The sequence below is a fragment of the Canis lupus genome, chromosome 2 (assembly GCF_011100685.1).
Source record: "Canis lupus familiaris isolate Mischka breed German Shepherd chromosome 2, alternate assembly UU_Cfam_GSD_1.0, whole genome shotgun sequence".
NCBI lineage: Eukaryota > Metazoa > Chordata > Mammalia > Carnivora > Canidae > Canis > Canis lupus.
In genome coordinates, this window is record NC_049223.1 from 61,653,771 (window position 1) to 61,665,984 (window position 12,214).

Here is a 12,214-nt window from a genome sequence, read left to right on the forward strand (position 1 = left end):
CTGGTTCAGAACCTCTGGTTTATAGATAGCCTGTCTATCCACCCCCTATTTGTTTATTGAAGAAACTAAGACTTCTATCTGTAGAATTTATCAAGCATAATGCCTTATTTTCTTTCTCTTTACTGACATGTAAGTGGGGTTTCAAGGAAGAGTGAAATTACATTTGTGTTAGTCTTCCTTCTTTACCAGAGGTCCACTCTTCATACTACTAATTTCACTGCCCCTCTATTAAGACAGCCTCCAGTGACCACCCTAATCCAAAATAGGTGCTTTCTGTTCTTCTCCATCTAAGCACTTTATTACTTCACAGTACTTATCACATTCTGTAAGTATCTACTTTCTTATTATGTCTGTCTACCTGGCCAGAATAGAAAGTTCATGAGCTCAGGGATCCTGTTTCTTCTTCTCTTCTCAGTACCTTGCACAAGAAGCACATGGTACTGTAGCAGGTATTTGTTGATTAAATAGAACAAAACTGTAATGCAAGTTTTAGGGCATAGTAATATTTTTTTATCTTTACAGAAAATTCAATTACTTTATGCTATGAAACAATTACTTTATGCAGAAAAGATGTTCTATTAGAAAGGATGTGGAAACAAAGGTACTTATATATACCCCTGGCAGAATGGCAAATTAGTATAGCCATATCTGGTGGCAAATTAAAGTATTTATGAAAACATTTTAAGTTTGATTCTGATTCAGTAAGTCTGACACCTAAGATTTTGTATTTCTAAGAAGCTTCCAGGAGATAATTATACTATTAATCCATACACTACATTTTAGGTGCTAAGGATGTATAGATGCTATACCTCAACAATTACATTTCTTGGTACTTATTTTAGTGAAAGATTTAGTCACATGTAGAAGGAAAAATGCAGGACAGTCACTAAAACTTTTCTTTCTCAATTGCCTAAAAACTAGAAATGTCGCTTTTTCGCAACGGGTTTGCCGCCAGAACACAGGTGTCGTGAAAACCACCGCTAAACCTAAACCAAAATGGGAAAGGAGAAGACTCACATCAACATCGTCGTCATTGGACACGTAGATTCGGGCAAGTCTACCACTACTGGCCATCTGATCTACAAATGTGGTGGGATCGACAAAAGAACTATCGAAAAATTTGAGAAGGAGGCTGCTGAGATGGGAAAAGGCTCCTTCAAGTATGCCTGGGTCTTGGATAAACTGAAAGCTGAACGTGAACGTGGTATCACCATTGATATCTCCCTGTGGAAATTCGAGACCAGCAAGTATTACGTGACCATCATTGATGCCCCAGGACACAGAGACTTTATCAAAAACATGATTACAGGCACATCTCAGGCTGACTGTGCTGTCCTGATTGTTGCTGCTGGTGTTGGTGAATTTGAAGCAGGTATCTCCAAGAATGGGCAGACCCGTGAGCATGCCCTTCTGGCTTACACACTGGGTGTAAAACAACTAATTGTTGGTGTTAACAAAATGGATTCCACTGAACCACCCTACAGCCAGAAGAGATACGAGGAAATTGTTAAAGAAGTCAGCACCTACATTAAGAAAATTGGCTACAACCCCGACACAGTAGCATTTGTGCCAATTTCTGGTTGGAATGGTGACAACATGCTGGAGCCAAGTGCTAACATGCCTTGGTTCAAGGGATGGAAAGTCACCCGTAAAGATGGGAATGCCAGCGGAACCACACTGCTTGAAGCCCTGGATTGCATTCTGCCACCAACTCATCCAACTGATAAGCCCTTGCGTCTGCCTCTCCAAGACGTCTACAAAATTGGTGGTATTGGTACTGTCCCAGTGGGTCGAGTGGAGACTGGTGTTCTTAAGCCTGGTATGGTGGTCACCTTTGCTCCAGTCAATGTTACAACTGAAGTAAAGTCTGTTGAAATGCACCATGAAGCTTTGAGTGAGGCTCTTCCTGGGGACAATGTGGGCTTCAATGTCAAGAACGTATCTGTCAAAGATGTTCGTCGTGGCAACGTGGCTGGTGACAGCAAAAATGACCCACCAATGGAAGCAGCTGGCTTCACAGCTCAGGTGATTATCCTGAACCATCCAGGCCAAATCAGTGCTGGATATGCACCTGTGCTGGATTGTCACACAGCTCACATTGCCTGCAAGTTTGCTGAGCTGAAGGAAAAGATAGATCGTCGTTCTGGAAAGAAGCTGGAAGATGGTCCCAAGTTCTTGAAATCTGGGGATGCTGCCATTGTTGATATGGTTCCTGGCAAACCTATGTGTGTTGAGAGCTTCTCTGACTATCCTCCTCTGGGCCGTTTCGCTGTTCGTGACATGAGACAGACGGTTGCTGTGGGTGTCATCAAAGCAGTGGACAAGAAGGCAGCTGGAGCTGGCAAAGTCACCAAGTCTGCCCAGAAAGCTCAGAAGGCTAAATGAGTATTATCCCCAATACCTGCCACCCCAGTCTTAATCAGTGGTGGAAGAACGGTCTCAGAACTGTTTGTGTCAATTGGCCATTTAATTTTAATAGTAAAAGACTGGTTAATGATAACAATGCATCGTAAAACCTTCAGAAGGAAAGGAGAATGTTCTGTGGACCATTTTTTTTTTTTTTTTTTTTGTGCGTGTGTGGCAGTTTTAAGTTATTAGTTTTTAAAATCAGTACTTTTTAATGGAAACAACTTGACCAAAAATCTGTCACAGAATTTTGAGACCCATTAAAACAAAAGTTTAATGAGAAAAAAAACAAACAAACAAAAAAAACAAAAAAACCCCAAAAAACTAGAAATGTCCTAAGTGCCAATCATTAAAGCAGATGCTAAATAAACTAAGGACTACTCCTACTATGAACTACTAAAAAGGAGTTTTAAAAATGAGACAGATCTACATGAACACAGATGGGAAGTTCTGAGGCAACAACCTGCAAACTGATACATATCTAACAACCCAACCCAACCGAATCAATAAGTTGGTATTTGCTAAGTCAGAACTTGAATTGAGAGTGAACTTTAAGGGTTCTTTAATGTTATCTATAATGCTTCAATACTTAACAAGATACTGTGGTATGTACTATCTATATAACTAAAAATAAATATTAAGAAAAGCAAGAATCTTACCTAGATGATTTTGTAGCTCTCGTGTTTGCCCATCTTCAGTTGGAGTGATAAGATCCCATATGAAGCCTTTAATTTTCTCATCTCCTCGGTAGTGAACAAGGCAGTATGCTAAGAGGGCTCGGCAAATTATTTCTACATCATGTTCATTCAGCTGTCTTTTAAAACGGCCATGGGACAGAATTTCTCTCCATCGGCCCCATCTGGTTAAAAAGGTATATTTACATTAATATTGAGTCAAGTTCTAGAGTAAAACAGAACTTGTGGACAAAAGGCTTGAAAACTGCAAAAAACATATCTGGTCATTAATAGGATTTACCTAATAAAGATACCCCCCCAACCCAGCCTGCCCCATGAGTAAAATGCAGAACTATGGTAGAGTGATTTCGAGTATATATTATTCAGCAATGGATAACAAGATTATCCATTTTATATTATTGAATATGCAAATCTCAGAACAAGGAATTTGACTTCAGTGACATGTTTATAATTTACAATTTAAGAATACTTCACTATTTTGCTAATAAATATACATTAAACATAATAAATTTAGGGCATTCAAAACAGATTTTGTTGATTCTAACAAGATAAAAAGAATAAAGTAGAATTTAGTGTATATTTTCTGTAGCTTTATGTAGCAGACTACTAACAAGAAACATTAAAAATAGTATTTTACCCATAAACTAGAAGATTTTTCTCTACTCTAAAGCATTCAGTTCTTCCATAGCCATTGGAACGGTCACAGGGTCTCCGGAGTTTGGGCTTTTCATCTCCTTCACTTTCGGCTTCAGATAATTCAGCCAATTCATCTTTTGTGGCACTAAAGGGTCTTGTTTGCTTCCTAATTCTTGGAGTGTCAATAACCAAGCTGTTCTGTAAAATTTAACAGCGATTACTCGAAGGCCCTTTCCCTATTTTGCTTACAACAGCATTTTTACATTTTCACCTTTCAAATGGTACAAAGATAATTATAAAAAGCCAGAAAACAGATTACAATCTGATGAAATTACAATTTCATCAACCTATCAAATCAACTGAAAAGTTTTTATATTTCTTTAAAATCCTTATTACAGGGGATCCCTGGGTGGCTCAGCAGTTTGGCACCTGCCTTCAGCCCAGGACATGATCCTGGAGTCCCGGTATTAAGTCCCATGTCAGGCTCCCTGCATGGAGCCTGCTTCTCCCTCTGCCTGTGTCTCTGCTCTCTCTCTCTGTGTGACTATCGTAGATAAAAAAAAAAAAAAAAAAATGAAAAGAATTTGGTATCTAGCTTTATTATTAATATGCAAGTTATTGTTTTATGCTTCTATAATAACCATAAAATATATTATTAAACTACATTTATGCATTTTAATTTTCTCTTTACCTAATTCATAGTTTAGGTTGTTTTAAATTTTTTTTAAAGAATAAATAATGCTCAAATAAATCTTTGTAATCGAAGTTTATCCTAAAGATAAATCCAAAAAGGGAAAATATCCAGGAATGAAAATACTGGTCAAAGGATATAAGCATTTTATAGATCTAGAAACATGTTTTAGGCTTTTCTAAAAGACTTATATACAAAAAGCAAGGTAATAGGTGTATGAACCTCATGATGTTCATTCAATTTAATTCATTCAAAACAACTTTTATTTTTTTTTAAAGATTTTATTTGAAAGAGAGAGCGAGCACAAGCTCTCAAGAGGGGCAGAGGGAGAAGAAGCAGACTCCCCGCTGAGCAGGGAACCCAAAGCAGTCCTTAATCCCAGCACCCCGAGATTATGACCTGAGCTGAAGGCAGACGCTTAACTGACTGAGCCACTCAGGCAACTCCTCAAAACAACTTTTAAGTTGACCTGCTTTTTATCTTTAATGAAAAACTTCTAAGTTAGGAAGATATACTTTGAGAACATGTAAAAAAATCTGTTTCTTCTTCAATCTCATCCACTAATTTAGAATTCATCAATGGATCTTGTCTGCTACAGTTATAACTGTGGTAGGTCAATGATACCTCAAATCAAGGGATTTCTCCCTTATTCCTTCTGTATTTGTTAAATCAGGCTTCTTCAGTTAGAAAGAGTTAACCCTTTACCCTGCCTCAGTTTCTTTAAACAACAAAAAAACCCTTAACTGTATTTTCTGAGTAAAATTTCAAACATTTTTTGCCCATGATCTTTTGAGATTTTGATGTTTCCTTTCTTTCCCCAAAATTTTTGAAAAGGATTTACTTATTTATTTGAGAGAGAGAGAGAACAAGAAGAGGGGTGGGGGAAAGTGAAAATCTCAAGCAGACTATATGCTGAGTGGGGAGGCTAATGTAGGACTCGATCCCAGGACTCTAAGATCATGACCTGAGCTGAAATCAAGAAGTGGATGCTCAACCGAGCCACCCAGGTGCCCCTGATTTTGATGTGTTTCTGAACACTTAATGTTAGCTTTCATATAATAAAGGTATTAACTTTCATATATAAATGTCACCAGTCTGGTTGCCCTTCTATTTTCCATTACATACTTCTTAATCTCATATATTTAAGTATGCCAATCATTTCCTTTGTGATTTCTTTCTATTTAGAATATTTTCCTACCAAGTATTTGATAAAATAGAAATCTAGTTTTTTAATTTTTTTCATGCTTTCAAAAAATTTTTAAAAATTCATCACAAACTGGAATTTACTTGGTGTGGAGTATATCATTATAAGGTCTTCTCACTGCTCTCAGTCCTAATCATGATTATTATATAATTCCTTTTTCTCTAATACTATTTCTTTATTAAAACTATTCTTTCTTAATTTCTGCTTTTTTAAAAATTTTTATTTATTTATGATAGTCACAGAGAGAGAGAGAGAGAGAGAGGCAGAGACATAGGCAGAGGGAGAAGCAGACTCCATGCACCGGGAGCCCGACGTGGGATTTGATCCCGGGTCTCCAGGATCGCGCCCTGGGCTAAAAGCTAAACCGCTGCGCCACCCAGGGATCCCAATTTCTGCTCTTTTATTCTTTGCTCTTTATATGTTTTTCTCAGTATCATGTTGTTTGAATTATGGTTCCTTTATAATATTTTAATATGTTTTAACACTAGTCTGTTTTCTCTGTACTTCATTTTTGGAAAACCTCTAAATTTTTTTTTGAATTATAAATAAGAAAATGTAATTTACAAGTACAATTAAATGAGTGCGTGCTTATGTAAGTTTATATATAATGTGCTTAACTTGTCAGGGTAATCTTCAAGGCCCTATGATATGACCCATACCTACGGTCTTTGACCTTGCTTATCACCTCCTCATTAACTACCCACATTCTGCCATAATGTCGCTTCTATTTCTGGAATACATGGAGCTTATTTCACCAATGGCTCACTGCCATCCTCTGTACCTTGAAGGATTTTCCTCGTGTCTTTACTTTGCTGGCTCTTTCTACTCACTCAATCTCAGCACAGCTGTCCCATCAGAGTGACCTCCTCTGACCACCTAATTTAATGCTGTCTCCATATCTCCCGGCTTCTCTATCATCTGACTATCCTATTTTCTTCACTCTCTGCAATTGTCTTACATATTTGTTTACTTCTGTCTCATCCACCAGGATTCATAAAGCTGTATAAAAGCAGTGGTTGATCTGTCTTCTGCATATTAGCTTATTGTGAAAATGGTGCTCAACTCCTAATGGGCTCTAGCTGGACTAGCACACAAATGCATATTTGTGGATCCCCAATATATCCTTTTGAAAAATCACAAACAAATATTAATATAAGCATTGTTTTATATCTTCCTTTTTAAGTTGAAGTCTTTTGGAGCTCTTTCTAGGTCAGTAGTACATAAAGATACACATGATTATTTTTACCTAATGCATTAGACAGAAATGGATGTATTAGTCCTCTATCATAAGAGATTGAATTAGTTTAGAAGTTTTTTCTAAAACAAAAACGTGGCAATGAGCATCACTGTACTACGTTATCACTGTACATGTATGATTATTGCTTAAGACAGGTTCCTAAAATTACATTTAACATTCTTGTAATTTTTTTATAGATTTTTATTTATTTATTCATGAGAGAGAGACAGAGAGAAAGAGAGAGAGAGAGAGGAGAGGAGCGGCAGAGACATAGGCAGAGGGAGAAGCAGGCTCCATACAGGTAGCTTGACGTGAGACTCAATCCCGGGTCTCCAGGATCACGCCCTGGGCTGAAGGCAGCACTAAACCACTGAGCCACCGGGCTGCCCTAACATTCTTGATAATTCATTTTTCCAGAGGAACTTTAGATATTGCCTGATTATATGAAAAAGTTGCTAACATTTTTATTTGGGTTGCATTTCTATGTTCATAAATTCTTAAAGTGTTTAAAATACGTAGTTTTCAATTTCCAACTGACAAATCTTCCAATTAAATTTCATAATTTACTTTACTGAAATCATATACATTTGCCAGTAGGTATACCCCTAAATGTTTTATATCTTTTTTTTCCTACTGTGAATAGAGGTTTTCTTCCATTATATTTTTCTACTTCTGTTAGTACTGATATCTAGGAAGGCTAACTGGCATATTTATCTTTTAGCCAGTTAATTCATTAAACTAATTTATTAATTTTAATAATGGCTTCAAGATTCCACTGCTTTTTTAGACATATACACATGCCACATACAATGATGTTTTATAAATATCTTTTCAAACTAGTTGTTTCATACAGAATTACTTATATTTCTGAAATATATTAAATAGTAATAATTATATATGGCAGTGATGTTATTTCTTACTGTAAATTTTTACATTTTAAAAGGCTGTTAAAATAGGTCCCATGCATCAATGCTTAATATAAAATTCCTTTTATCATTTAGCTATTATCTTGATAATGGATGTTGTACAAACATTGATTCCTAATAAAAATAATCACAGAGGTTTTTTTTAAGTAAATAGTTATTATTGGTTCTACAAACTCTATTTTAGCTTCTGCACCCTTTCTTAACTCTAAGGGAAGTTATAAAAGAAAGTTTAAAATTCCCACTTTCAAAAGGAGAAAAAATGAGTGGGAAATATCAGAAAGGGAGACAGAACATGAGAGACTCCTAACTCTGGGAAATGAACAAGGAGTGGTGGAAAGGGAGGTGGGCGGAGGTGGGGGTGACTGGGTGACAGGCACTGAGGGGGGCACTTGGCGGGATGAGCACTGGGTGTTTGTTATGCTATATGATGGCAAATTGAACTCCAATAATAAAAAAAAAAACAACAAATTCCCACTTTCTTGGGATGCCTGGGTGGCTCAGTGGTTGAGCACCTCCCTTTGGCCCAGGCATGATCCTGGGGTCCTGGGATCAAGTCCCACATTGGGCTCCCTGCATGGAGCCTGCTTCTCCTTCTGCCTGTGTCTCTGCCTCTGTGTCTCTCATGAATAAATAAATAAAACCTAAAAAAAAATTAAAAAAGGAAATTTTATGATATAAATAAATAAATAAAATTGTCACTTTCTTGACAGTCTTTCTTCTTTTATATCTGACTAGATCATCATTAAAGGGAAAAGACTCCAAGAAAACAAAGTTAAAGAGCAAAATAAAAGTAACTAAGGATTTGAAGACATTTTAAAAATTGAAAAACATATTGTAATCTTAAGAATATAAATATCCAAATTTAAACTTTTGCTGTATTACCACCTACCATGGCAGATATCCGAGGTATTAAATTGAAGTAGCGTCTGACTCAATAGGTGATCATTCTAACACCCCACATCAATTTATTTATGCAGATGAATTTATTTCAGTAAATATGCAGTTGAATACCTTAAAATATGATAATAATATTACCAAAGTATCCCAACAGGTAATTTTTTTAAAGGGAAAGAAATACTTACTCTGCCATTGATGGCATCTATATCTATTTCTGCCTTTTTAGCCCATTTTTGCCAGAAGTTGGGATCATCTAAGGAAATATCTGTCCGATTTCCAGATGCCACAAAACTCGCCTGAAATACATAATATGGCAGTTTTTCAAAATGGTTTTGAAGCTTAGTGGAAAACCTATCATGGTATATTTACAACATTATCTTGTCATATTTACTGGGGATGGAATTTTAATTCAGCATACATACATACATTCAAAGGACGTTCTAAATGTGACAGCCTGAAACACAGCACAGCATCTGCTCAAGGCAAAAGGCTCATTGCCAACACAGGCTGGAGTTTTAGGAAAAGATTAAAGAAGCCATTACTGTTGTTTAACTCAAGCTTTTGGTAAGTAAGGATCAACTCTTTGGTCAAGAACTGCACAGGACAGTGACATACTTTATAGAAACACTACATGCATATTAAGAAATTAGGTTAGGTCAGAACAAGAATTTTAAGCCTGCTTGCCCTATATAGTTAATTTTCTGGTATATTGCTACTTTATTTCTATCACATTTTTAGATAGATATGTCTCTTAAAAAATGCAGTACAGGATATGAGAAAAAAATCACTTTACATTAAAAATGCTTTTCCTTACAACAAAAATACTACATAGTCAATGTAAAAATTTAAGAGATTATAGAGGAAAAAAAGAAAATATAACAGATTTACTTTCTTAAATATTGTAGAAATTACACAATCTTTTAGTTGGAACTTTAGATATTATAGCTCAACACTGGAACTTACAAACTAATAACCATTATTTGCAACCTAAGTTCCTGAAAACAGAAATGCTACTTCAAAGAAAGTCATCAAAGTGCTTTATAAAAATGAAATAAGCAGTGAGGATACATGGTACTTTAAAAAAAGGAAAGAGCCTGAAAAATGCATGGGAACACTTACAAGAATTCAAGGGGAGAATATAGTCACATAATTTTCAAAGGAGAATATAATTGGAAAATGGCTTTAAGATAATGCCTAATTATCTGGGATATAATCAAATGATAAAAATCTTCGTCAAAAAACCCATCTTGATGGAATTTTAAAATGCAGAAAATTACACATTAAAGGAGTAATAAAACAGCTATAAGCAAACAAACCATTTATGACATTCAAGAAGTTTGGAAGCCTGAAAGTTTGAACACTGGAAAATTGATGATATGAAGGAATTATTGGTAATTTTATTTTCATTTTTTAATTTTTAAAAGATTTATCTATTTTAGAGAGAGAGCTTGCGTGTGTGTGACTATGGGGAAGGGTAAATGGAGAGGGAGAGAGAGAATCTCAAGCAGACTGGATCCACACCAATACAGGGCTGGATCTCATGACTTTGAGAATATGATGTAAGCTGAAATCAAGAGTGGGACAACTTAACTGACTGCATCACCCAGGCACCCTGATAATTTTATTTTTAAATGTAATAATAAGTATTGTGGTTGTCTTAAAGGAAGTTTCATATGTACAATATCTATATGTCTGTATGTATAATACCTAGGATTTCCTTTAAAATAATATGAAAGATGGAGCAGGTAATGATGAAGCAAGGTTGGCATGAGTTGATAATTGTTGAAGTTGGGTGACAAATGCACAGGTTTCATTATACCACAGTCTAACATTTGTAGTTTGAATCTTGGTATTGTGTCTAACAAATGAGGAGAAACAAAATTAAAATCCTAAATGCCTCTTGCTGAACATTAAGACTCTGTTCATGACACTGCTTACCAAGTAATAAGTACATTCATTCCACCAAACATTCTTTTGAGGCTGGATTAAGATGCTTGTGTATAACAAGTGTTGAAATATTATAAATGTTTAAAATGTGCATTTTACAGGCATTTTTATGAAACAAGTGATGAAAACACATGTTTTAATGAAATGAATTTAAATTTTTTTTGCTTGTTCTAAACTATAATTATGAAACTACTGAAAATAGGAATTTTTTTAAATAGTAATTTTTAACTTGTTGAAAGGATTAATGTGATAGGTTGAATAAAAGTTCCCAAAGATATTTAAGTCCCATTTCCTGGATCCTTGTGAATGTTAATGGCAAAAAGGACTTGGCAGACATGACAAAGTTAATAATTTTTGAAGTGGGGAGATAAGCTTATATTATACAGGTGGGCCCTAAATATAATCACAACTGTCCTTCTAAGAGGAAATAAGAGGAAAAGGCTATGTGACAACAGAAGCAGAGATTGGAATATGGTCGCAAGCCATGAAATGAAGGCACTTGAAAACTGGGAGAAGTAATAAACAGATTCTCCCCTGGACCCTGCAGAAGAAACCAGCCTTACATACACCTTGACTTTTAGCACTGTAAGACTCATTTTAGACTTCTGACATCCAGAACAATAAGATAATAAATTTGTATTCTGGTGATTTGTTACAGTGGCAACAGGAAATAATACAGTGAGACACCTCTTAATGATAAAGCAATGATTATAAAAACTCATATCCAACTTAAAGAGCATAGGCTAACTAGCTTGATAAAATGAAAAGTAGTATCCATTATCATCTGTATAAAAGTATCTGATAACAATCAAAGTGTTATGAATGAGTAAAGGAACAGACATTTAACTTTGCTCAAGTAATTCCTAAACCATGAGGAGACTTTGGTTAATTCAGAAAAGAAATTCTCATAACTGAAGACATATGACATCCAAAGTTTCAAATCTTCATTAATATAAACTTGAACATTGGAAAATTCACTGAAGTTCATAGGGTTTTATTTTGTACTACAGTTTCATTGATACACGCTTCTTGAGATTTAACACATCTGGCAAATGAACATCTGCTTTACATGGACATTTAATATGAAAATCCGTTAAAGGGAAACAATTAGATCTTTGAAACATAGTAGCTTACAGTTGCTAATCTTAAAAAAATTCTATGTTGCAGTGGATAATTGCTTTTATTCTGCTACCGGATAATTGCTGATAATTATAATTTACCTTAAAGAAATTATACTTTACTATTAAATAGCTTTTGTTATATTCATTTTAAGAAAATGATACATTTATTTTTCAAATAAAATAAAAACATATTTCTAAATAATTCTACATGCTATTGTTAAAACACATATAACCTATTTTCAAAATTACTTCTAAAATTCTCAAGGGTGATAACAAATGAATGTCTATAGAAATAAAATGCCTACTGTAGAAGAAATCATCAGGTTTGGGTTTACTGATTACTTTCAAAGGTTAAATCTTAATATCCTAATTACTCTAAAAATATTTTTCTCTCAATGTTTCCCCTCAATCATTAAAATCCCTTTATTGTTTACAAGGGAAGACTTTTTAAATG

The 12,214-nt window shown here is 35.0% G+C and overlaps 1 protein-coding gene across 10 annotated transcripts in view; it reads right to left on the bottom strand.

Annotated features, from left to right (window-relative positions):
* Positions 1 to 12,214, bottom strand: part of CHD9 (chromodomain helicase DNA binding protein 9) — a 223,650-nt gene that overhangs the window by 46,510 nt on the left and 164,926 nt on the right. For all 10 annotated transcript variants that reach the window (XM_038531048.1, XM_038531052.1, XM_038531050.1 and 7 more), the window contains 3 exons: positions 8,878 to 8,988; positions 3,739 to 3,935; positions 3,066 to 3,265 (listed from right to left, as the gene is read on the bottom strand). In XM_038531048.1, coding sequence (XP_038386976.1) covers positions 3,066 to 3,265; positions 3,739 to 3,935; positions 8,878 to 8,988 — 508 coding nt within the window. The remainder of the gene's footprint in view (positions 1 to 3,065; positions 3,266 to 3,738; positions 3,936 to 8,877; positions 8,989 to 12,214) is intronic.